Source organism: Trachinotus anak, unplaced genomic scaffold (assembly GCF_046630095.1).
Source record: "Trachinotus anak isolate AG129_WGS33_773 ecotype Australia unplaced genomic scaffold, CSIRO_AGI_Tana_v1 ptg000007l, whole genome shotgun sequence".
NCBI classification, from domain to species: Eukaryota; Metazoa; Chordata; class Actinopteri; order Carangiformes; family Carangidae; genus Trachinotus; species Trachinotus anak.
In genome coordinates, this window is record NW_027273858.1 from 16,347,356 (window position 1) to 16,374,016 (window position 26,661).

At 41.4% G+C, this 26,661-nt stretch overlaps 3 protein-coding genes across 6 annotated transcripts in view; 2 read left to right on the forward strand and 1 right to left on the reverse strand.

The window, feature by feature from the left end:
• The window catches only part of cdh23 (cadherin-related 23), a 166,265-nt gene that overhangs the window by 17,576 nt on the left and 122,028 nt on the right, over positions 1 to 26,661 (reverse strand). The window contains exons 25-39 of one of the 4 annotated variants that reach the window (XM_071481036.1): positions 26,429 to 26,648; positions 25,695 to 25,847; positions 25,344 to 25,457; positions 24,515 to 24,663; positions 20,215 to 20,275; positions 19,387 to 19,535; positions 18,901 to 19,036; positions 17,372 to 17,760; positions 16,925 to 17,026; positions 16,772 to 16,774; positions 16,433 to 16,582; positions 15,536 to 15,664; positions 15,040 to 15,168; positions 14,574 to 14,801; positions 63 to 284 (exon numbers count right to left, since the gene is read on the reverse strand). In XM_071481036.1, the coding sequence (XP_071337137.1) occupies positions 63 to 284; positions 14,574 to 14,801; positions 15,040 to 15,168; positions 15,536 to 15,664; positions 16,433 to 16,582; positions 16,772 to 16,774; positions 16,925 to 17,026; positions 17,372 to 17,760; positions 18,901 to 19,036; positions 19,387 to 19,535; positions 20,215 to 20,275; positions 24,515 to 24,663; positions 25,344 to 25,457; positions 25,695 to 25,847; positions 26,429 to 26,648 (2,334 nt within the window). Of the gene's footprint in view, positions 1 to 62; positions 285 to 14,573; positions 14,802 to 15,039; positions 15,169 to 15,535; positions 15,665 to 16,432; positions 16,583 to 16,771; positions 17,027 to 17,371; positions 17,761 to 18,900; positions 19,037 to 19,386; positions 19,536 to 20,214; positions 20,276 to 24,514; positions 24,664 to 25,343; positions 25,458 to 25,694; positions 25,848 to 26,428; positions 26,649 to 26,661 lie in introns of those variants that run through there. The other 3 variants (XM_071481035.1, XM_071481034.1, XM_071481033.1) reach the window with 3 other exon arrangements.
• Positions 1,589 to 13,627, forward strand: vsir (V-set immunoregulatory receptor). Its single transcript, XM_071481037.1, has 7 exons — positions 1,589 to 1,869; positions 7,837 to 8,253; positions 8,566 to 8,616; positions 8,711 to 8,821; positions 9,052 to 9,079; positions 9,723 to 9,898; positions 11,889 to 13,627. The coding sequence occupies exons 1-7, from the start codon at positions 1,782 to 1,784 to the stop codon at positions 11,924 to 11,926; spliced, it is 909 nt and encodes a 302-aa protein (XP_071337138.1). The 5' UTR covers positions 1,589 to 1,781; the 3' UTR covers positions 11,927 to 13,627.
• On the forward strand, positions 20,300 to 24,462 carry LOC139623109 (uncharacterized protein C10orf105-like). Its single transcript, XM_071481039.1, has 2 exons — positions 20,300 to 21,651; positions 23,130 to 24,462. Exon 2 carries the CDS (start codon positions 23,142 to 23,144, stop codon positions 23,640 to 23,642), a length of 501 nt encoding a protein of 166 aa, XP_071337140.1. The 5' UTR covers positions 20,300 to 21,651; positions 23,130 to 23,141; the 3' UTR covers positions 23,643 to 24,462.

Consider the following 26,661-nt stretch of genomic DNA (forward strand, 5'->3'; position numbering starts at 1 on the left):
TTAACTTTGTTTTTTTTAACTGTTGTTTGTAACACCACAGTACACTAGTTTTCATGTCTTACCGTGATGCTGTTGATATGAAAGGTCTGGATCAGGTTGCCATGAGCAATAGCATATCGCAAGGTGCCGTTCACTCCCTCATCTGGGTCGATGGCTGTTACCGTGGCGATAGTGGCACCCACTGTGTCTGGTCCCTCGCTCAGCACTGTGACATACTCCTCCTCAGGAAACTCTGGGGCGTTATCGTTCTCATCCACAATGCGGACATGGATGGTGGTTGAGGTCTGTGAGAAACATGGAAAAACTTTTACAGCTGTATGGACTATTTATGGCTTATTGTATCAAACACAACTGAGAATATGTGATTCACTTCCATCACACAGGCCCAGCTGGGCCTGCAAGCGACTCTAAATTTGATCTTCTAGTCCATTCATCATTATAATGTTGAAAGATTCTCCAGTGTTTTGTCATCAAACACATATCAGAAGGCCATATGAAGGCCAACCCTACAAAAACCATGACATGACAGTTCAGTGATCACCATTTATTTTACAATAATGACTTTATAATAATATCTTGCCAGTCAGTTTCTCTAATCACCTGCTTTTTTCACTCTTCATGCTTCACCCACCTACATCTTCATACACTTCTCACTATTAGAATGATTAATAAGGATTTCTGCTCGAGAGGAAACGTATTACTCTCTGGGGTATGTGTGAAATGTGATATTCAGTATTCCTTTAACATGGGAGAATTGGACAAGACAGCTGAAGCATATTTTGTTACAGACATACTGAAAATAATAGCTTGCAGGAACTAAAAGGAAACCTTAAAAGTAAGTGAGGCAGAGAGAGGACGCTGCAACATGGCCAAAAGCTCTGATTCCATGTCATTTCATCTACTCACTCAAGAGGAAAAAAAAGAAGAAGAAAGAAAAACAGAAAAGAAAAGAAAAACAAAACCACCACAGCAGTGCATCCTAAAGAAAACCACTTTGTCAACCGACTGACAGATTCTGATACCTAAGCAAAACTAAAAGTATCATTTTGAATTGAAGGTTGAGTATTGGGACAAATCCTGTTCCACCAGTCTAACATTGTAACACTGGGAAAGCAACTCTAAGGGCATGGACCAACGGACTGGCATTGTACCGGTCTAAGAGGCCGTTGGAGCAAGTCAGACCACTTTTCTATCTGTAGCTCTGGAGGAGCCTTTTCGAGTCGGATTTAAAACTCCTTGTGCTTGAAAATTTTAAATTGTAAACAGAAAGCCATGAATGTTTGTAGGATATTGGCATTAACCATAAGAATGTAACACATTATCAGGCTGCATTATGGGAACTGTAGGATACAGTGTGTTTTCAGTGTGACAGAAACAAAGCAGGCTATTTCTAGCTACAGTTTTTTTTGTTTTGTTTTTATTTTCTCAAAAATCCACAGTGTGACCACAAAATATAAAAGTGAGATTTTTCTCTCTTTTTTTTTTTTAATGTACCAAATAATTTGTTGAGAGACACGGTCTCACCTCTGCCACAGTCATGTGGCTGGAGAGTGTGATAGCAGGGGGAGGAGCTTGTTGTCTGCGTCCTGCTCCTGCCCTTCAAAGTTCAGAGGCACCGGACTAAGTTAGAGACAAAGTGACGAGCGGCTGTCAGCCACATCTCTGTGTCGGGACCAGAGTATCAGCCTGGTTTAAAAGTGAGGGCAAGTCAAACCAAGGCTGCGTGTAGAGTTATAACCCGAGTCCGTTCTGCTGCGGCTTTGCTCAACATCAAGTCAGCGATGGAGGGAGGATTACCTTATCGGACATCTGTGTGGAGAAAGAAGTTCATGCTTTGGCTTTGCTCTGCTCTGTTTTCCATGGCTGGAGGTGAGCACGGAAAACCACTCTGACATCCATCCTCTCCACACTTGATTCACTGACTGATCACACTGTGACGGGGCGTGTGTCGACTTGTTGAAAGTTTTCATTTCGTGACAAACCAGCAGACTGAGTTTGCCACTGGGAAAGATTTTTGTTGTTGTTTTTTTTTTTGTTTTTGTTTTGTTTTCTGAAAGTAAAGTAAAGTAAACCTGTTGCAGTTTTGGATGGATAAAAGCAAAAAATACACAGAAGAGCATATCACATGTATATGACAGGCGTGGTAAAAGTAAATAACTTGTTTATTGTTCAGGAAGTCCAGATGGATTTGACCCTGACGTAAAACGCAACTCTTAGTGCAGGCTTTTTTTTTTTTTTTTTTGGCCCCAAGTGGTTTTAATACTTTTTCTTTCTCTTCATTTTTGTATATTTCTCCGGGTGTTTTTAGAAACCCCTAAACCCCTAAACGCCCGGCGGCCATGCACATTGTGAGCGAAGTTTCACGTTTGTGTTGCTGTTGTTGTTTTGAGACGGAACATCTGGTGTGAGGCTGTTTTAAAGCTCCTCCTTGGGGTTTAAAGTGAAGTGGAAATCCACCCCAAACTGGGGAGTGGTCCTTTATGCTTTCACACGGGCACGTCTGAAAATTGTCAAAAATGTAAACATCTTGGGGAAAAAAAAAAAAAAAATGTAATCGAAAAAAATTGCAGTGAAACACCACTGTGCGGGATGAGTCTGAATTGCTATGGGTTGGGTTACATATCCACTCAGTTATTGGGACCTGTTCACATATATTGGCTGTAATGAAATGCAGGGATTTTTATTTCAAAGACTTCCAGGGCATGGCTTGAGAGTCGAGGCCAGAGACGCTGGAGGAGAGAGGAGAAGCAGCTGTTGCCTCCGGGGCGCAGGGTGCTGCACTTCAAACGCCACTGAAACCTCGCAGAGGTTATCAGCTTTCGGCTTTAGGATTTGGTCTCTTAAGATAAGCTCGCGCGATAAGTCAAAGTGATGTTTACTGAACTTTTAGACTGATTCATTCTGGAGAAAAATCTTAATATGTTGGTGAGAAAAGTGTTTATATTTCGAATAGATAGTAAGAGATCTATTAAAAAGGATATGAGAGTACATTTGAGCCCGGTTTTAAGTTTTTTTCAGTTAGTTATGCATGAAACTCCAAAGCTCCAATAAAAGCCCTGAAAGGCTTGAGACCAACTCCAGAGATCCACAGTGCCCACCCTTCAGCCCGGTTATGTCTCCTTTGTTTGGAGGTTTCCTTCCTTTCAGTCTATGATGAAAACAGCTGTTTGTGCCACTGCCAATAATGGGCTTCTCCTCCACAAAACATGACTTGAGATAAACAGAGCAACAATCATTGCTCCTTTTCCTCTCAGTCTAGATAAGCATTTAGCAAACAATGAAGGACAAAGGCACGATCAAAAATGGTCGATGAACAGAACGTGGGCACTCCTTCTCTATCTCCACTACTTTCTCCTCCTGTTGTGACAGAGCTGGTGTTGTGCATTGATCCCCATCCTAATTGAATAAATCATTATTTGGGTACACCAATTAAAAATGGCTTCCTGGATCTGTCTCATCGACAAGAACAGGCCTCTGAGGAGACACAGTCAGTGAGTGTGTTGATGTGCAGTAGTTGTGTGGGCAGATACTGCATGTGCATGAGCAATAAGGAGACAAGACAGGAGGGGGAGCTCCCCTTTTAAAGGCATGACAAACATTTGTAGCAGCAGTTTTTGTGTCTGACATTTAATATGCAGCAAGAATGATACGTAAAAAATCCCCAAATACCAGTGGCTTTCATATTTCTAATAATGATGTGTCTCCCACTGTGGTGCTTCTCTGAGCAGCCCAAGGGCACAGCAATGACCACCTGATAGAGCCTTGACTCTGCTCCTAGTCACCGCAACAGAAAAAGCAACCTAATGTGCTTTGGTTAGTAAAGCTCGAAACATTTAACTTTAACAATAGCAGAATAACAATATAATTACAGCACGAAAAGTATTTAAAAGGGCAAAACGGGAAGGCCCCAAAAAGAGGAAACAGGAAAACTACTTGATGATGAAGTTATTTTGTTTAAAGGTGTAATAAATTCACTTTTACTATTTCAAAAGTACAAAAAGGCCCATTTACACTTTCAAAATGACTATGTTGTAACTGTGTTGGAAACATGCTTACAAAGCTGTCATTACACCATCTTTAAGACATTTAGCTACATTTATGAAGTTAATATAGAAGAAGAAGAGGAAGGTTGACTGACTGGTTTACACATTTATTTTATAGCACCTGTACAAATATGTTTATCACAAATTGACTCATAAAGTAATGGAAGACACAGCTAATTATTATGTTCAGATGTCCTGGATCCTTGAACATGATGACCCACATCACTGACCCTTAACCACTTCCTTTTATGACAAGGAAGTGTGTGAAATGCCACAATTTGACACTTCCTAATAATGAAACGTGTTGAAAAGTGCATTGCTTTGTGATGCTAGAAGCATCAACTGAAACTCTCTCACTTTCTGTCTGTGTGTGTGTATGGATGGGCTAATCTGGGATCCTCCTGCTGGTTTCATTAACACCCTGTAATGGGTTGCATAGTCATTACCATTACAGTAGGTGTGAAAAAAGGTGGGGTGTGAAGTGTGTGTGTGTGTGTGTGTGTGGAGAAGCAACACTTGAACAAACACAGGTAGAGAATTTGTGCAAGTGAAAGGATACCAGATTTACCAGTAGAGTATGTTCAGTAACTTGTGTTTTAATAGTATTATCTAGCAATAAACAAACTCTGCAGAAGGATAGTCTAAGTAGTAAAACTTGGGAGAAAGGAAGACAAGCTATGCTACATGTCTGAATATAAGGAAAAAAGCTGTCATAGGCAACATGTCCTAAACAGGTGGCATTCAGGCTTAAAACAAAGGAGGGCCTGTTTCTGGGCCCTCAGGGGCTAACAGGGCCCTGAGAACAGAGATCAGAGGAGGAAACCTAGATCTATAATAGGGCCAAAACACAGATGTCAGATGGTGTATACAAGTGAAAGAAATTCTATCTGTACCCGAGACAGAGCAATGCTTGCTGTCTGTTTTTACCTGGTTGCAACCACATCTGGCTCAGATAGTGCTGACACTATGGTAACACCACCCACCTGGCACCTAAGACATATGCTGAAGGAAATTATACCCATTGTCTCCAAATAATGCTTTAGCAAAGTCTGGTCATGTCAGTAAGCTTTATCTGATATACATCTGATCTGTACACTGGTGTTTCCCAGCTGGCAGCCGAGCAGATAATGGAGTTTTGGCTCTTTAAGAGCAACACCCTAGGGCAAAAGTTAGGTTTAAATGTATATTAAACATACAAGAAAAAACTCTTTTGGCAGTAATCTGTCTCTCCCAGTGTAAATAGGACTAGAGAAAATGGGGAGGAGTTGTTAGAAAAAAGGGCAGGGTGGGTGTGAAACAGGAGAAGAGAAGGGTTTCCCCTCCTATTGTCCCACCACGCAGGCAGGAACAGCCACAGGGGCAACAGTTTCACTTAAATCACCCTCCCTGGTCTTCCTATTGCTTTTCCTAACTCACAATGGGCAGTGCAGAGTTCAGCAGCTCACACAGGAGCATGGCACGTACCTTGCACTCTGTGACACATACACAGGATGCTGCACATACTGTATATACAAACATGCACAGTAATCAAAAAGTAAAGGTCGTTAGCTGGTCAGCTACTGTATTTCCTATTAAGAAGATTGTAAAACAGTCACTTAAAGCTGGTATTGACATTTAGACAAAAACTATTTATGTGATTCCTCATTTATATTCAAGCTGACCCAAAAGGCTTTTGCATGGTGAAACTGCTGCCCCCTCAAAAAAATGGTGGTATTGCATCAAAACTGCTTCCCCAGCTCTCTATGGGTTTTAACAGAACCTATGGGCTTTGACAGAAGATGGAAAACACTTCCATTGAAATCTTTACTGATGGGGAAGCTGGTGGGGGTGCCACCTGCTTGAAATTTTCAGGCCATAAAGAGCTGTGCAGCAGCAGCTGTAGCCCTTCAAAGTTTTCGAGTAGTAAGGAGCCAGACAGGAGGAGGAATGGGAGTCATGTTTGCGTGCTGGGACAAATCAGGAAGGAAGTCCACTCCTCAAATCCTGGCACTGACTAGTCACCCTCTCACATACTTACTGTAAAATCTCTGATCCTTAATCAAAACTTCTGACTGCATCGATACACAGTTGCATGCATACTTCTCTTTCACTGCAGTCAACCCACTCACATACTTGTAGCTCACATGCACACAGACTCACACGCAGCCTTCCAACCTTTGCAGGGCTAAGCATTCATGGATGCAAAACCACACAGCAATCTGTAACAAAGGATGTTAATGATCTATTTAAGTAGAGAAAGCCAGAGTAACAGTTGTTCTGTTGGTTTACATGCATGGTATGTGGGAGTCATTCATTATGTGTGTTGGTGCTGTACTATAGCTGCGTAGTGTGGGTGCATTTGATAGATTATGTTGTGTATGTATTACTTTTTTTTCTTGGTGAGGCTTAGACGAGGCCTCCAGGCTGCTTAGCCTGAGGATGTGTTTATTTTGTTACTGCAATGAAATAATCATTCAGAGCACACATTAAAGACTTTATCTATTCGTGCATTCCACTGCTGCACTAAACTCAGAACAGGATGTGGTTGAGACTGAGAGCAGGAGAATAGCTTATGCAACATGTGAAGAGATGTCCCACAGCTGTCTATTTGGTTTCCAGAATGTACATAAAAGTAATGTGGAGGTTCAGTCAGTGTCAGTATTTCTCAGTGTTCTGAGAAAGAGAGGGCTATTTCAATGCAGTTACCATGTAATGATACCACAGAGTGCAGAAAGTGGTCAAACAGAACAGAAGTCCGATTTCTACACTACCTAGTTTCATAGCAAATGAGATGTCACAAGAGATCTTGTGTGTGTTGGCTAGTATCCCTCATTCTAGCTGTCTAAGAGGACTAGGCATTTTAGCTCCCACAGGAGGTTGTTATATTTAATTACTAACAAATATACAGAACAGGAAAGACACTGTGTTGACCCAAAGTGCACAAAAACCAGCAAACATGTAGTTTGCAGAAATAGGGCATGGAAAATTGTTGGACTGTGGCTATAAATTCATGTTTAGATTGGTAGTTGCTATAATTACCCTTTGCACTGCGGTTATTTGTGCGATGACTGGTGGTATGAGGCAGGAACTTCATCCCACTCAATTTCTAGAAAATAATTTGAACTGTGGTTTACCATGCAATTTCATGCTTAAATATATTACTCTGTGATATCAGGGCTGTACCTTTACGAAACTTTAATCATCAATATTCAAAGAAATGAAATGGAATTCTGCAATTAACATCATGATCCACCTGCATTAGCATAGATTTTCTATATGACCAAATTCTTAGAAATTAAATTAAATTACTAATAAAATATTGATGTTAGCTTTTATGTTTTACTCATTAGACTTTGTTTTGTTCCAGTTATATGTAGTGTTTCATGAATTTTCTGACCTGGGAAAAACTATCTATCACTGCCATCAAAATAAACTTTCCAAACAAGTGACTATACTTTTTTTTGTTTACTAAATATACTGCCTTCTTTCCTCTGGTTTTTCTTTGTCATCTGCAATATACTGCATATAGGATTTGTGTTCCCTGGGTTGAGCTTCTCAGGCACTTCCCTTAATTTCCACTGCATATAAATCCCACCTACTTCCTAAGGATTGGCAGCCTTATTCATAACCACAGCCATAACCCTAAACCTTACCATCTCTAACCTTAATCCTTCAGGGTAGAGATCAGTAGAGCTTGTTTGTTATTATATCATGGAAACAAGGACTGTTTGAAAGGTCTAACTTGGGAAACAAAAGCTGCTATAAACTGTGTATGTGTTAATTTCGTTCTTCCATATTTGTTTTCTCTCTCTAGCCAAAGGTGAGATGTACCATGCCCACCCCACAATGAGTGTTTCTGCCCCCCACCTGTTCTACACCTGTCCTGAGGGTGCAACTGCCAAACTGGTGTGTGCCCAGAGAGGTGCTGCCTTGCACCACGCTGATGTCTTGAAGCGCAGCTGGCATTTTACACCCCATACTGATCAGCACTGTTCGGGAAAGGAGGGCCCACGCCATATTACCGTTGCTGGTCATTCCCATGGCAACCACAGCTCTCCACCAGGGTTGCAATTTGGACATTCAGAGCAGAATTTCTGGGTGGTTCTGCAGAATGTGACCCACGCTGACCAGGGGCGCTACTGCTGTATGGTCCTAGACATCCAAGTTGTAAATAAACATCCCTCCCTGCTGCAGAAACCCCACAGCCACATTATTCTCCAAGTTACACCAAGTAAGTAAATGTATTAATGTGAATGTATATGGTAAACTAGCATGGGAATAAGTTAACTAGATAAGTCACTAGATAAATCATAGTGTCTTAGTTTGTGTAGCAGTGTCCTAGATAAAGCTGCTAAATAGCACAACATAATTGTGTTAGTTTCTCTTGATCCATGTGATGTGGTCTATGATTACTCATTGTGGTCTACAACTCTGTGACTAACTGTCAAATGCTCGGTGAATAGATGCTGTTGCATTTAACAAGCAGAGACCACATACATATACTGTGTGTGTGAGAAACAATGTATTTGTTCTCTCATTCCAGGGAGAAATGGATCTCAAGATTGCACTGTCTGGGATCCCACACCATCTGGAGGTATATTACATAATTCAAGGCTTCATAGCCAGTGGATGAATGGCCAGTTATTCCATTTATTTAAAACTCTGTTGTCTCTCTGTTGCTTCCCCAGGCACTGTGCCAGTGGCCTTGGCCATAGCAGCCTGCATCTTGGCTCTGCTCTCTCTGCCTCTTATTCTGGTGCTTGTGTACAAACAAAGGGAGAGCGGCCACGGAAGCAGACGTATGTATTACTGATATGCACAAACAAGCACACACATGCTCATGTTATGGGTCAGATATAAATCGCTTGCACTTGGTTCACCATAGTGTTTTGCCTGACTCATGTTTCCTGTCAGTGAGGCGGATTAACTGCATTTCACACAGTAGGAAGCACATTCACCCTGTATCTGTAGTGTTCCGCTCTGTTTCAATTCATTCACAATAGCCCATTTCCCGTTTCCTCTCTCCCAGGTGCACAAGAGCTGGTGAGGATGGACAGGTAAGTTTTCCCACAGTCTGTCAGACAGCTGATCTCACAGGCCAACTTCACAGCTGCTCCTTAGAATAATAATACATTTACATGGATATTCTACTACTGTATGTAGTGGCCACAACATTTCATACACAATAGGTAGTTTCTTCCAAACAACTCGATTAAACTATAATCTACATACAGCTTTAAAACATCCATAAATCATTACTTCATTCTTTCATTTAGAGACATAACTTAAATGACTGTACAACAAAAATGACTATGATTCAGAACATTGGCAGGATTTTCTGGTCTTAATATCATATGTTATTTTGTGTGTCACTGGGGTGTATTTTGTGGGAAATCTATTGAATTACTTTATGTCTCACAAGAGGAGGACTGTACTGTCATTACTTTATACACATGCATACAGGCTACTAAAAGCAACATGCCTTGGGAGTCTACGTGTATTACAAACTCAAACCACTTTTGTACAGTGTGAAATGTTCATTACAGTGCAACAAACATCAAGTTTCCTGCTAGAATGTAAAAGTGACACATAAAGTTTTTAAATGTCTTGAGCAACAGATGAGTGTTGCAACCGTTTATTGGCAATTTCTTACTCATCTGTATGCTTCCCTTTCTTGTGCGTATCTGTGTGTGTGTTCAGTGAGGCCCATGGCTATGAGAACCCAGTGTTTCTTGGGGGATCACCACAGATTAAGACCCGTACTGTCTCTCAGATCATGACCAGACAGCCCTCTGAGACAGGACGCCACCTGTTGTCAGAGCCGGGAACCCCTTTTTCTCCTCCTGCACATGGGGAGGTATTCTTCCCAATAGAAGGTAGGACACACACACACACACAAAACTATACATCATGACAGCAGCTTATACTACAGGGAAGAAAAACACTAAAACAGCCTTAACCTCCCTCTGACCAGCACTCACAAATAAAGCTGAGTTTCAGTATGAGTTATCTCACTCTCAGGGGAGTTCATTCACGTGTCCGAGTGGGTGTCTATCCGTTGGCAGGTCATGCCTTATTAACCACATTCTAAATGTGTACACCTAACTCCCTTCACATTAATGTTTGATATTCACATGATGTACAGTAGTACTTAAGTAGTGGCACATAACTGTATTACACAAGGACCTAGTTCTGGAAATACCCATTTCAAAATGAACAGTTTGGTAAAAGACTGATGAAATCAAAGAGCAATCGGCTTTGTGCGTCTCTGCTGAAACATCCTGCATCAGTAGTGATGCTGGGGGAAAGATGCTCACATTCTTGTGCGTAATCGCACGCTCACACTCAAAACAGCTGGGCTGCTTTTGTGACTAGGAAAAAAATGTTCTGTGTGGGGAGTTTAACTTCTCTCTCCCACACAACTGAAACCACCTCCTTTTGCTGTCATCTCCTGAATGCTTGTCTTGCCTCCCTCGCAAGTCATTCTCCACCCATCAGCACTCTCATTTAACACTAATGGCCCCTTCAGCCGTTCTTTCAGACTCAACTTGAAATAATATTGAAACATTAGTTACGGTGAAGGGGTTCAATCCTGAGTGTTTTTCTACCGATTCCCGGGGCACCTGTGCAGACATTCCAGGCATACTGAGGTGGATTGCCCCGTTTTCTGGAAGCACAAGCTCAGAAAGGACAGAGCCAGGCTTACTGAAAATCCACCCTAAATCATCACATATTATTTTCTTGAACACTGTTGACCTTGAACAGTTAAGTGTGTAAACATGGACAAGTCTCAGAAACAAGTGAGAACTGACAAACATAAGGTAAAACAAAGATAAGGTAAAACCACTAACCAAGGCTTAATTGAGACGCAGTTTTGTTTGTACCCATGTAGGGCTCTGTTATTGTTATTGTTATTGTTAGTGCACTCGTGGCCAGTGGACAGTTCCACATCACTGTATGGTCCACGGTTTGATTCTGACTGTGGAGCTTTGTTGCACATTGTACCCTATTCTCTTTTCTCTCCCCGTTTCCTGTCTGCCTCTTCACTGTTGACTGTGTGCGTGTGCGTATATATATCTATCTATCTATATCTATCTATCTATCTATCTATCTATCTATCTATCTATAGATAGATAGATAGATAGATAGATAGATAGATAGATAGATAGATTCTGGTAATGTCACTAGTAAGAAAACCTCTGCTTACAGTTAGAGACAGATGGAAACTTCTGCTGCTTAATAGCATCTTATATTCCATAACTGTAAACTAAAGTGCCATGAAGCAGTGTTTTCCAAATATTGATACACTATTAAAAATTGTAGAAAAAAACTATAAAATTATAGAAAAAAGTATCCCTTATATTTGTCAAATGGATTTTCCCTGCCTAAGCTAATTCTTTTCACTAATCTAGTTTCCTGTCTGAAGTTTCATGTTAAAAGCTACACTTCAGCTTTTTTTGTCATCTTTTTAGGCCCACTGACCTTAAACTGAGCGGAATTTAACTAGCAGCAGTTCCCTCTTATCTTAAACATGTCGCAACTGAGACTTACGAATTCCTTGTTCTGCTTTTTAATGGGTTTCTAGCTAGACATATTTTATTCCGCGAAATCGATCAGCGTTTGTGTGCACTTGTACTGTTCTGTAGGGTAGGAGGTTTGGAAAAGGAAATGCTGTTGTGTGTCTTTTAACAACATCTGTATGCATTTTGGGCAGGAAGTGCAATTCTGAATGTGCAAACTCCCACATATCAAAATTAGCACGTCAGCATAAGACATGAAATGTGTGTTTGTGCAGGCTGATAGAGGCTGTAGATTACCTGTTATCATCTCGGTGCTCTTACTGACCTGCACTTTTCTCTGTTCCAGATACCATCCCTGAGTCTCCAGACTTCCTTCAGGTTTGAAGGGGGGTGAAACCTCATTTGTTGCTCTAACTGCTGACCTGGAAACACTCCCTCATCTCTCTTCCTCTTCTCTCTGCCTTCAGTGCAATGTTGCTCTTATGAGCTATCTCACAATAACCTCTGCGGGGATTGTCATCTGTACATTGTCTGAACCGCAGGAGGGAATGGATTATTTCCACCTGCAACAACAGCTGGAGGCCAAAAGCAAACTTTTGCTTGTGAGCACTTGGGTTGTTTTGGGGGCTGGGTTTGTGCGTGATGTTCCATCTAAACGCTGACAACAGCTAGTTGAACAACATGCACATTAGTCTGGTGGCGTCCACTGCTTGAGGCGAACCCAGAGTGCTGAGGGTGGAGGTGCTCCAATGTGTAGGGGTGGCATGTGAAACAGTTGTTGTGGTCTCTAAAGTTGTTTGGTACAGTTCAAACGTCCTAGTCTTTCTAATTTGGCAGTTCCTGTGCAACCACACTCTGATAGACCCCCTCCACCCTACTCAGTTATGTTTACATGTCTCGCCTCAATTGTAATTTGGTAAGTCAGTGGGAACACAGACTATGAGACAACCATCTATCATTACTATGGTCTAATAGCGTCATACCAAAGGAGGCTCAATCGAAAGAGAAGTCCCAGTATTCCTGTGCAAGTTAGCAGTACTTTGTTGGTTTTTGGTATTACACTGTTCCTCTGTATCATCCCCACTTGGGCTTGGCTTCCTTTTTTCTTCCCTCTTTGCTACCTCAGTTACTGTCAGCTCTGTTGCCCTAAATACTCTCCTTCCTTCCTGTATTGTCAGAAACACAGCACTTCACAGTGGCCTTAAATAATTTCATTAAGTGCTGAGAATTTCAGTAAGTACCATATTTAGGAAAAAACTGTTGGTTCTTTTCTAAAATAGTTGATGATTGTCAGTCATGCTTGTGTACAGTGTGTTAAATAAGAATAAATGTTTATTGATTTTCTCTTGAATGTAGCCTTATAGATTTTTTAATAAAAAAAAAAACATAGCCATAAAACTGCCATCATAATGCTGTTTTGTGAACAATTTTGTATTTTTTGTTGTTGGGATGTGTAGATGAGTCTTCATTCCTATTTTTGTGTGCAATAGGACTGTAAAAAACAAAATACTATTTAGCACATGTAAGAAATAAAGGATTTGAAATAATAACCAAAGATTTATCATATCAAGGTAGATGAAAGGAGGATGAGGAGTTACATGTCAGAGTCACATGTTGACTCTCATCACTTAGTCTGCGAGTGATTGTGTGAAACCACTGGTGGTTCTTTCACATCGAGGTAAAATATCTACAGCAGGTGCCTAAACGGAAATCATCTCTTACTGATGTGTAGCAGGTGTATAGGACAGGGTATTATGTATGTATGTTTGTTACTCTTCTTTTGAAGATTCAAATACTTTGATGAGAAGTGAGTGTATGAGTGTTGGTATTTTAAAATGTGCCCATGTGCCTGTTTATATGTGTATGTGTGTGTGGTTTCAAATCTTGGGTTACAATTTAAAAAATGTGTGTGTATGCATACTTGCATGCAATTTTGCAATTTCTGTTTGTATGTTTCATACTGTAAAATGCTTGTATTAGACACAGACACAGAGCAACGCTGTGAAAGCATGTTTCCTTTGTCTATTGCATTTAAATTGTCTCAGTTGTAGCTTGTATAATAAAGGGAGCTCTTAAACATTAAAACCTTGTGTCTAGTCTTTGAAATCATTGTTCCTTTCAACTGGCAGGTCTCCAAAACTATCACCATACAAGGACGTGCTGCACTTGCTGCCTAGGGAGCCATAACAGATGGAACAAGGTTGTTCCACTTGCATGGCTCTATGATGGTGCACACCAGAGGGAAACTGGCATTGAGGAGAGAAAATGATAAACCAATCTTAGTATCTCGTTTTATGAGAAGAGACAGAGGGCTAGATGGGAGGAGGGGATGCCTGGTGTTGGCCATGTCCTCTCTCCACTGCTTTTTCTGCAGTCTCCCATTAACTATTTATATCTTGTATTAGCAGGAGCTACATCATTATAGGTTTGTGCCACCCATGTCATACTGTGTGGCTAAGACATGCAAAGTTAAAAATAAAAAAACAGGCCACTTAAAGTACAACTACTGACTGTCACATAACAGTGCATGCATATGTGACACATAAAATACATAAGTTCTTCTGTCCGTGCACATAAATACATTCACTAGAATGTTAAAATGTTGCAGACACTTCTAAACAGGAAAAGCAACGAGTTGCATCTTCCTCTTTTTGGAAATAAGACTTGTGGATTTCCTGTTTACAAATGAAGGTGTTTCCTGTGCCTTCACAGCTGATCAGCTCATACAGAAGATCAACCAATCTATTTAAAGCATGTCAGCCTTACCATGTCTCATATCTGATTTCTAATGTACTTTGGCTTAAGCCTGGTATATAAAGACGCAGTAAACTGAAGACCAGAATCCTTAGGGGGAGCACATCTTTCAGGTATGATTGAAGATTGAACAGTACCAGAGAAGGGCTCTGTGTAAGATGTGATGTTAAATCCCCCAAATGACCCCTTTGCCAAGTTCAAGTCATCATGACTAGATCTGATTAAATTGGATTTTACAATGTACTGCTTATTGCTGTTGCAGTTCTTTGCATCTTACCGACAGAGGTGGCGTCCCGTCATCTTCCACTGTGACAGTGAGTCGGTACTCTTGCTGGCGCTCTCGGTCAGGAGGGGCTGGCCGTGTCACCATCTCTCCTGTCACACGGTCCATGCGGAAGGTCAGGTCCTGGTTACCGGCAGTTATGTAGTAAAACAGCATGGCATTGGGACCGATGTCTCGGTCAGTAGCCATCACACGCAGGACTGACGTACCTCCTCCAACATTCTGCAATTCACATTATAAACACGCCCAATTAATGATTGCCTACAGGAGAGCAAATACAGATCTGTGAGTGAATATTTAATTATTAAGATGGAAACTGAAAATCAACACTACCAGTATTTATGACATTGTTCAGCTTCAGGGCAAGTTCTAGATATATACAAAACTACAGGAACATGTAAGTTCAAAGTCGAATGACACCTGGAAAAATACTCTGTGGGACGTGAGAGTGCATCCCTACCTCACTTATGCTGACATTGTAGCCCCTCTGGCTTTCAATAACAGGTGCATTGTCATTGACGTCCAGGATGTTGATGGTGAGAGAGAGGTCTGTGTGTCTGGGAGGCGAGCCATTGTCACTAGCACGCACCTGTAACAATATACGCGTATCACAAGGGGACAAAGTGAGATTAAGTGTGTGCACGTCTTTCTTAGTGCGTGGTTAGAAATAAATCTGTGAATTATTTCGTGTTGGGAGGGAAGATGCAGTGTGCTTTCCTTTCTGTAAAAATACTGGAATTAATAATGTTTTTGTACAATCATATCAGTTCAAAACCTAAACCATTACTTTATACTCACGTGACTATGATGTAAAAAAAGTTGAATGAATGAAACACGTCTGACATGTAATCTTTGTTAATCTTTGTGCTGAGGTTTGAAAGAATTGTGGTTGTGTGTGTGTGCCATTGAGATGTGTAGTGAAAGATGTCATAACTACATGTGAATTGCTGCCTGACCTTCAGTAGGTAGCGGTCTACTGCCTCTCTGTCCAGAGGGGCATTGACATAAACCTCCCCATGCGTGTGGTTCACTGTCTTGATCTTGAACACATCCTCCATGTTGCCTGCCACCAAAGTGAAATTGACCTGAGAGAGAGTAATGAGACAAAGAGAAAGGGGGAGAGAGAGAGAGACTGAAAGAATTAAAATATCACATTACAACATCAGCTTAGGTGCAGTCAGAAACTTTAATCATAAGGTTATCTGTAATGTAGTGATAGTTTAAAAGTTGTAATTAGCTATGCAGATTCTAAATCTCGAATAAATCACAGCACATGCTAAAGAATCAATGGGGAGCAAAACTGAGACCCGTGGAGCGTCACAGCCAAGAACAAATTAATTCATCATTATTGGGAAGGGTGAGATAAGAAAATAGTGTGAGCAAGGTGTAAGAACTTAAGTGGACCACTATCCTGAGATTTCAAAATCAGAGTCAGCTGTTGTGAAACTGAGGCAAGCTTTGCTGACTTACTTTGCTGTAATCTGCTGAAGTGAAAGTTTATAATACTCACATGACTAATATGAAGAGGTACACGGATGAAATGTGAAACATAACTTCTAAAATCTGTCATATTCACTGTTCAGATGCCTGTGATCTTGCTTTACCTCTTCTTATGGACAAAAACTGAAATGTTTCACCATTTTCACTGCAGGAACATTTTTCTGTTTTGTGCCATAAAGTGATTTGGTTTAGTGCTGTAAAGCAGTATAGAGGGGTTGATTTCAAATCAAAACAGGGTAAAATGTGTTGTAAATCCCTGTCTTCACACACAAAGTATGTGTGGCACACATATGGATGTGTAATTTTAGTTTTTGAGATTTTTCAGTGTCTGTGTGAGTCCACTTTTTTCTCACCAGTCCATTCAGTCCGGCATCCTTGTCCCTTCCGAGCACCACTGCCACCTTTTTCCCCATGGGTGTGTTTTCTGGGATGTCCACTGATGTATCAGATGTGATGTCAAACTCTGGACTATTGTCATTCTCATCCAGAATGGTGATTGAAACCTGTTAAGAGGAAAGATCAAATGTGGGCTCTTCCACAGATCACTAAAATGATACTTACCTTTGAGATTCATCAAACCAAGTTAACTTTATCTAAGAATAAAAGATAAGCACTTCTCATACTGCAGCCGGATACATTTCATGTTGTACTTTATATTCTGAGCCTTAAATAAAAAGAACATAAAGTCTTACCTTCTGCAGTCCCAATGAGAGTTGCAATGAATAAAAGAGGAATGGCATTACGTTTTCTATAACAAAATAGATACAACATTTACTGTAAAGCATTCAAAACGGTGCATAAAAGAGAGGCAAGGATTGAATGAAATTCACAAAGAATAGACATACCACAGTGGAGTCCTTTTTAGGTCCTCCATCATCAGCTACAACAGTCAAGGTGTACATATCTCCCTTCTCTCTGTCCAGCAGGCCTGTCACTGTGATACGGCCCTGAAACATCAAACACAGCAGCATGTATCCCGCCTCAAAAAAGATTACACACCAGAAAGAGATTTTCCCAATGTGACAGAAAGGGAGCAAGGACGGTGAAAGAGAAAGACTAACCAGTGTCATAGGAATCAACAAAAAATCCCCATTTCTTATCTATCAAAGGAATCGGATGACTTCAAAGCAAACAAGCTCTTTGATCATCTCACGGTCATGCAGCAACAAGAGCACTAGCTTAAATCACAGAGGAAGAGGTATTATCGAATCACACTGAGGTTAATGGATGAAACCTATCTGACAGAAGGTGGGTGTAGTCTTTGGAGTGAACAAAACTGCTCCCTCACTCACCGTGACGCTGTCTATCTTAAAGAGGGCCAGAGCTGCAGGTGACGTATCAGGGTCGAAGCGGTAAGTGAGCTGGTTCAAGTTGTCGGCCGACTGGGCCTGCACCTGGACCACCTCCGTCCCTGTGGCGATGTTCTCACGTAGTGAAGCCTCATAACCGGCGGAGAAGAAGGCCACGGCCTCATCCAGCTCATTAAGTAACGTGACATAGACAGTGCAGAAACCTTGGTGGAAAGGCGGAGCCTGGTCAGTGGCTGAGACGTTCATTAGATAGGTGGTCTTGGTCTCGTAGTCCAGGTAGTCCACAGTGGTGACCAGGCCAGTGCTTACGTCCACTTCGAACTTGCGATCTGAGCCTGAAACAAGGGTGTAAGCGACAGCTCCACCATCACCTGAACGGAAAGAAGAGGGGGGTTAACAGGGACATGCGTAAAATAAAAACTTTCAAACTTGTATTTTCAACAAGTTTAAAATACAACCCTGTTGCTAAACAAGTTGGAACACTGTTTAAAATGTAAATAAAAACAGAAGACGATATTTGTAAATCATGTAAACCGATATTTAACTGGAAATAGAACAAAGACAATATATCAAATGTTGAATTGCTGAAATGAAATGAAAAATACTACAAAGGAGACCTGAAGTGTTGAGCAGTTTAAGGCAAGAATGGGACAACATGTCACTTTCAAAACTCCAGCAACTGATCTCCTCAGTTTCCCAACGTTTACTAATGTTAGTAATGTTAGAAGAAGAAGTGATGCAACACAGTGGTAAACATGCCCCTGTCCAAACTTTTTGGAAACGTGTTGCTAGCATCAAATTCAAAATGAGCATATTCTTTTCATAAAACAACACAATTTCTCAATTTCAACATTTGATATGTTGTCTTGTTCTATTTTCAATTAAATATGGGTTTACATGATCTGAAAATCATTGCATTCTGTTTTTATTTACATTTTACACAGTGTCCCAACATTGTTGTAGTAAGTGGGAAAATAATTTGAAAACCTTGTATCATTGTTATGTTGTACATAGTTACAACACACAAACAGCTTCCTTCATTCTGAGTTTTCTCTAACACTGTTTCCAACCCTCTGCCGTTGACTGTGTTGTGTTTATATCTGTTTCTGGCTGGCTCTAATGCTTTGGAAAATGTATGTCATAGCACCAAATGCGTCATATGGTGTCTAAGAAATACTTCACACCACGGGAAGTGAATAGAGGAAGTTTGAACTCTGGAGCAGAAGTAGAGATTTAAATGTACATTTCAAAGCCTATGACTGATATGGTTAAGAGATGTGATAGGCCCCTTTTCAGTGGCACCCACTAGTGTCAGGATTGGTGACCTGCAAACAACTGATTTGTGCCAGCAGAGCAGAAGTGAGATGTTTAAAACCACAGTTAACTAAATGTCTCTCTGTAGGAGCTGTAAAGATAAAACTTAAGAGATACTGAAGAGTCCACAACAAAATCTCACATTAAATTCCACCTCCTCTGCTCTCATGATTTAACTGATCTGGGATGAGACTCACCAGTGTCGGGGTCGGTGGCGCGCACCACAATCACAGAGGTGCCAATGCCAGCTGTCTCCCTAAGGCCCAGACGGTTGTATTGTTGCTGGGTAAACACAGGCAACTCGTCGTTGGCATCATCCACATATATGATCACCTGCAGGGGATGATATTTGAAGCTGTACATCAACTATACATATTAGCTTTGTGGAATGCAGTCTTTGGAAAAGTGCTTGGTCATTTTTATGAATTCATCATGAAATCAGAAATAAACATCATCCAAATCTTAGCCGCATGGAAGGGGCTGGATCCTCTGAAGTCCACATTTTTAGACTGCATACATCATAAAAAAGGTTGCCATTTTGCTTTTAAATGTATCTTTTATCTTTTGATCTATAATTTAAAAAAACCACTTCAACATAAGGCGTAAAAAAAGTGAAAATCTTGCACAATGTAGCATCTCCACTAGTTGTGTTTATCTTCTCCAGCTGCCCACTTGTTCCTCACCCTCACAGAGCTCCTCATGCTGCCCTCGTCACTGTTGTAGGCCTCCACTTCCAAGACGTGGGAGCTGCTGGTCTCTCTGTCCAGAGCCCTGAGGCCTCTTGTCACAAGCCCGGTCTGTCTGTCTATGCTGAACAGATTGTTGCTGTTCCCTGCATGCATCCATTCACAAACAAGAGGAGACACGCACACACACACACGCACACACACACGCAAACACACACACACACACACACACACACACACACACACAAACACACACACACGCACACACACACGCAAACACACACACACACACACACACACACACAAACACACACACACAAGCACACACACATGCATGTGCGCATGCACAGATAGAGACAATGGGAAGAGGGGGAAAGTGAGACAGTTTAAGGGACTTTTACAAAAATGCACATTTTAGCATTTAATCTAGTCACTTGGTTTAGATAATTTAGCTGGAGGCATCTGCCAGTTGGTTGAGATAATTGCAGTTCCTTTGAATGCAAATTAACTTGTTTAAAGAAGCTGTCATTACTGGTATTTTCGCTGTGGCAGGATCTGACTCATACACAGTGACTGCTTCTACACGAGAAATTGCATTGAACACAAGATGAATCTTCATATCTTCACATCAGCATAATTTCGCCACATTATGGAAACTTGTTCATGGAGATCTTGTTTGTACCTATTTTGAACAACTGGATTAACAATGTAAATAAATTTAATGATTCAGTGTAGTGCATGTTTGGAGCCTGTTCTTTCAGTGCAGTCATTTGTGATCAAGAAGACCATGTGTAAAGGCCAAAATCAATGGACAGTAGCTCTTACCAGTGAGGATCCTGTACAGAACTCTACCATTTTCCCCCTGGTCTGCATCTGTAGCTTGAACCTGTGTGGACACACACAAGCAGAAACTCTGCACTTCGAAAAAATAACTTCACATGGACACCAAACTCAACCAAAGCCACAATGATATGTACACACAAACCATCCTGCTAAGTATGGGGAAACAGCAACGCCTTTCACGTCTCTTTACAACTGGTACCATTACAAAGTGTCTTTTTTGGCAGTCTGACAATGATGATGGCAAAATATGCAAGAGTCATTACAACTGCCATTATGACAGCTTTGGTTACCAGTGAGTCAGTTGTTCAGCTGGCTGTTATGTGTTTTATCCTATACAGTTACATAATAGACAGTACATTTCTTACAAAATTTTATTCATTTGATGGTTTCTATAAACGTATGGACAAATCAGTGTACTTCCTCATTCACCACACATCCACTAGTGCCCAGTATCTTGTTGCCACAACAACCCCATCATGGCTTGGCAGTGAGACACTCCCTTGCTCTGTCACAGGGAAATAGCCAGAAGCAGCCAAAAACCCAAACCAAGCACAGACAGCACGGCTCCACAGCGTACACAGATTAATAGTAGAGCACGCTGGGCTGCTGGTGAATGGCCCATGTCATAAGACTGACTTCTGAATCCAGAGTGGCACAGAGCCGCTGGCACTGGATGAGGCTGACTTCATGTCACACTCTGTGGATGTGTCAAAACCTGTGGAGGTGCCTACAAAGTGCATTTTCAATTGCATACAGAGACAGACACAAAAAACTCTTAAGAACATGTAGGTGCACTCAGGTACACACAAACACAAATACACACACACTCTGTCAGTCTCTCTCTCTCTCTCTTGCCCTGTGTGTCCTCCTTTGCTCTCTCTCGTTCTGTCTGTGAAGAGGGGCCCAACTTCAGTCTCATTAGCTTTATAAAGAGATGTGGAGACCAGAGGAGAAAGGGGAGGAGAGGGGAGGGGGAGACAGCAGAAAAAAGAAGCTGGGGGGTTCAGATTGGTGAGTGATGAATAGGGTATTACACAGTGGACTGCACCACTTAGGCCATAAAAGGGGGTGTATAAAGTGTAAAAGTACATTGCAGAGCCAGATGTTGTAAGTGTAAGAATGTGGAGTGTAAGCACTGAGAGATTATTCACTAAGCCTCTGCATGGCTCAGAAAACACACTATTGTCTTTGGCTCCCTGGGATTAAAACAATAGTGAGATATTTCAACCATGATGCCATCACCCACATTTTACCCCCTTTTCCTCCTTGTTCCCCTCTTCCTTCCCAGCATTTCCCCCTCTGTCTCTGGGAAAGTAGCAGTTTAAGGGGGGAAAACAAGTGTGTGAAGCCAAGAAACAGGTCTGACCTCAGTAACTGGGACTAAACAAGGTGCTGTTTTAAAGAGTCTAAAGTGTGGGTGTGAGTATCTATTTTTGAAGGGTTTTATTCCAAATTACAGAGGGTTCAATGTGAAGAAAAATGTTATTTGCTTAGCATTTTAGGGGTAAATATGATTAAGTTCTTTAAAACCTTAAGGTTGTAAGATTGTTAACATCTCTTAAGTACATGCTATGTCTGCTGTGAAGTCTCATGTTGGAATGAAACTAGTAAAATCCACATGTGAGCTGCTTGACATGTGCTTGAGTAACTGCACATTGTCTAAGGGAGTATGTTGAGGCTTTCATATGCATTTAGATTAGTATGATTAGGACATATTTTGAGATGTGGATATGACTACTAGTGGAGAGAGGGTGGGCATCTGACATCTATGACTTACTACTGGTTTCCCAATTTTCCCACTTTTTCTTCCACTATGTAGATAACACAAAGAAAAATACCAATCACAGACTAATCATGAGGCAATAAAGGGCAACAAAATCTAATACGCATTTGCTAGTGTGCTACAAAGAAATTTGCAAGTGAAAAATTGGTAAAACTTTACAAATGTGAATAGGTTAGACAAAGTGTGCTTGTGAAGAACTTAAGAAATGAGTTCATTGTTTCAAAACTCGCTGAGCAGTCAGATCTGGAGGAGCAACAATGTGGGGTGATAGAGAGGGAGAGTACCTTACAGCTAAGCTGCCAAGCTTAAGAGCAGCGTGCCTAATCACCAATATGTGCAGTATAGCCTACAGTATGTGTGGGTGAGAAAGAAAGTTTGTGTTTGAATAGCTGTGTGGGTGTGTGTGTGTGCTAGCAGCGTATGTGCTTGGAGGCGCTGACTAATGAACTGACTCTCTAACGAGCCATCCTGCTCCACTGGCCTTTTCACAGCTTTGCTGGCATTTGGTCTTAAAAATAATTTCACGTCCCACTGTGTTTCTCTTAAACCGATAAGCCATGCTTTGTCTCCGCTGAATTAGGGACAATGACATTTACAAATGTTACTATGCTGAAGATGGGGGCACACAGAATGAGGGGGATGGGGGGGATAATTGGAGAATGGGGTAGAGGAGGTGGGTGCCTTGCATTTTACAAGGGGCATTTTAATAAACCTAATTTGTTTTACACTGAAGAAAGCCTGTCAAGCATTGACTGTTTTGTAGTCCTTGATGTAATAGCTACATAATTGCCGAAAATGCCAAACACTCACCACATCTGCATGTGTGTGCAGGCATTTCTGTGCACATTTGTGTGTGTGTGTTGTACGTGTGTTTATTGTAAGCCCTTGAGTGTATGATCCCAATCAAGTGAAAATAAGCCACCAAATAAACCTACTCAGCTTGGTTAGGCTTGACTAGTGAGCCAAAACATGGCATATCAAGAGAGCTGCTCTGGCACTTTGATAGAGGCTGACCACACACTCTCCCACACACACTAACAAACAAACACACACACATGCCTCTCTGAAGCATCCTGACATAGTCCTCCAATATAATGTTGTTTTCTCCATCCAGGGCCAAGACAACATGAACACCACTGAGCCAGGCTTCAACTTCACCTTTACCCCCAACACAGAAAACATCACTCTGTCCAACCTGACCACCACCACCACCATCTCTCCCACCATCCCACAGCCTCCATCCTATTCTTCAGATATCCATGACCCAGAATTTACCATCATGGTGGTGCTGGGCTTATCGCTGCTGCTGGCAGGGTTAGCAGCCTTCCTGGCAGTGTGCCGGCGCTCTGATCAGGATGGGGACTCTGAGGCAAGCTGTAGCCCAGGGGAGAGCTTGACCCGTGGACGAAGCCAATCCAGTGAACCCCAGCTCAAGGTGTGGAAGAGACTGGGCTCATATCGGCGTTCATACAACCTGTCCTTCAGACGACCACCACATCGCAGGCCACACGAGTGTGAGAGCACACATGTGTCCCAGGCTCCGGCTGGACAGACCCCACAGTCAGAAGCCAGCATGGAGCCCCACCTCACTATGCCATGTCTATTTGACTATGTCACTGAGATCTGACTCGATGTCAGGTTGAGGGTTGACTCACTGCTCCCAAAAATGTGATACACTGTATATTTTATGGTTGCTGCGAACATCACTAATATCAGGTGTGGGTGACAATAGTGTACATGAAAAGATTTTTTTGTATTTGTTTTAAGATACATGGATGGTGTTTGAGGTTTTCTACAAAAAAGATCTTAAAAATTAGGCAATCAAAACAGCCAGTCTAGCAGGTTTACACATTTTTATGACTGAACATTTTTTCAATGGAGAAGCAAGTAACATTGTTGGCCATATTCGGTCTTTTTTTTAATCACAATTTTGCACTATATTCACTGGAGGTAAATGTGATTTAATCCCACAACAACTCAATTAAATTACAATTCTTATAATAAGGATTTGATGCATCATCAAATCTCACATTCTGGCCTCGATTAAATTTGGTCTGATAACATCCACATTTTTCCAAGGACAGCACAGCACAGTGGCCCAAACTTAAGCCTCAAATGATGGCAATTCAGTTAAAGTTATATGGTATTTTCAAACATAGTTTTTAGTTTTCACCAATCACATTCAAAGTCCAGAGACAAGTTCTTGTTCCTTTACATCAAACTGTTAATTGTTCTGATGCTCTAAAGCCCATCCATCTGGTAGTTCATGGGAATTAAGACAAAAACGATGAGTTATTTTATACTGTGATTTCATGCAGGTCTCGAAACATGATGTGTTATCAATACTGACAAGACAAATGCAACCTGAGCCAAAAAGAGACCACTCTGTACCAGATACTGTGTTTTGTAATTGTTGCGCAAAGAATTAAACTGACATTTAGGTTTAACTGGTGAAAGTACAGTATATTAGATGTGTATAACATTGTGTATGTTTTCTACCTGGAGGATGCTGGTTCCTCGGGGCACACTCTCCAGTATGCTGGTCTCATAGCTGTTTTGGAGGAAGATGGGTCTGTTGTCATTAACATCCTGCACCTCGACAAATACAGTGGCTGTACCTGTCCTCCTGCTGCCCGCTGGACCATTGTCTACGTGCAGAAACACAGACACATCCACAAACACATCAGTTGCAATCATTCAGGTTGATGCCAGGAAAACCAAAATATACATGGTTTTCATTTCATGTACCACAGGCTAAAGCCAAGAATAAAAAAGTTTAAAATCTGAAGTGTATAATTACAACACGATAATTAAACGATCCATTAATCTTCTGAGAACAGAGAGGAAACCAAAAATAGCTCACTGTAAAGACATAAGACTGGAACATTGTTGGCTCATCAAAACTTCATTTTCGGCTGCTTGTGAATTAGGACAATATGTGTAATTCTGTTCTTGTACAGTTTTACATTATCTCTACCTCTTCTCCCCTCTCTTGTTTCTCTGGCCCCCTTAGCAGATAAGCCACTCTGACTCAATGGTTTCCAAAACAGGAAACCTCAGAGTTTTTGTTCTTTTTTTTCAAACAGGAACAAAGGCAGTTGAGCAATAGCCTGAAATCACTGCAGATGTGCAGGCATTGCTTTTTTTTCATCATTGTCATACACAAGTAGAAATGAGCTGCTTTGAAGATGACAAACATAACAAGTAAGAAAACAAGCTCTATTATAACAAATACAAACAAAGGCTATGTAAAAATGGCAATGATAAAAGATGGTACAGTTTTTTTTTTTTTATCATTATCAAAAGTATATATGTATTCATCACACACCAATAGCTTCTACGACCAGAGAGTATGCTGCCTGGGTCTCTCTGTCTAGGCCAACCACTGTCCGAACAACTCCGTCTCTGAAGCCCACGCTGAATTTACCATCCTGATTACCATCTGAAAATACAAAACACAAACATACTTCCAAATGAATGAAAGTATATTAGTAAAAATACCTACTCACACACATACAGTACAGCCACAATGCATGCATGCAAGAGGAGCTTACCTTATACACAAATTCACACGGAGATGGATGGATGGACAAAGTTACTGAACGTGCACATAGTCCCCATAACCGTTCAACACTGTAGCCCACAAACACACAAAACAGCTCCCACTGTGACCTCTGACCTGTGATGAAGTAGCTAAGCTCGGCGTTGAGGCCAGCGTCGTTGTCAGAGCAGCTGAGGCGCGATACAATGTGGTCTCTAGGGACACTCTCCTTCAGGGAAACATTGTACACACGAGGGTTGAAGGTGGGCGTCTCATCATTTACATCCAGAACTGACGCACACACACAAACACACAGACAGGGAGACATGAGGACACATGAATAGATGTACATGAGGACAAGTAGGGTAGCAGGGTGGTGCAGTGAGTAGAAAAATTACTATCAAAAGGATTTGTGATCTAGTAAAACATCTGCCTTTCTGATGTTTATGCTGAACTTGTTCTGGAAGTGCTGTTCTACTGTTGACCTCTGACCTCCATGTGAAGTTAAGAGACATGAAGCTGATGTCTGAAACAGTTCAAAATATTTTGATGCATCTGACTCATCTGATTCATTTAAGAAACACCTGAAAACCTTCAGTTTTTCCATTCCTATTTTATTATGTAAACAACTGTCAAATCAATTCTCTCTTTCAGTATTTTCTTATTTCCCAAAAACCACCAGCAGGTGGTAGCATCCTTCTCATCAGATTCCTCAGCAGTCAGTGGTTAAATACCTGCCATATTGAAGTAACCCCTCACGTCACCCAGAATCCAGTCATACCGTGGCTTGGCAGTTTCATATGTGCGGTAATTTCAGAGAGAGCAAAAGGGAAATCAAACCCAATTTGTCATCATCAGCAACAGACTCTCACCTGTGACAGTGAGGGTTGAAGTGGACGTGCGAGGAAACCTTCCTGCATCATAGGCTATAATCCTCAAATGGTACTGTCCAATCTGCTCACGATCCAGGACTGCTGTGGAGGTGAGAATGCCAGTGGTGGTGTTCAGGTAGAAGTCGAGGCGAGGCATACCCATCTGCAATGCCATTGTTATCAACCCGTTCTTATCTTCATCTGGGTCCTCCACCTGGACCTGGAGGAGGAAC

Bases quoted from the DNA above. Each gene is read 5' to 3' on its own strand.
- vsir (XM_071481037.1), top strand. From the start codon at position 1,782: ATGGAGGGAGGATTACCTTATCGGACATCTGTGTGGAGAAAGAAGTTC. The intron at 8,617-8,710 runs GTATATTACATA...TTGCTTCCCCAG, and splicing joins GGATCCCACACCATCTGGAG to GCACTGTGCCAGTGGCCTTG. The intron at 9,899-11,888 runs GTAGGACACACA...TCTCTGTTCCAG, and splicing joins GGTATTCTTCCCAATAGAAG to ATACCATCCCTGAGTCTCCA.
- LOC139623109 (XM_071481039.1), top strand. From the start codon at position 23,142: ATGAACACCACTGAGCCAGGCTTCAACTTCACCTTTACCCCCAACACA.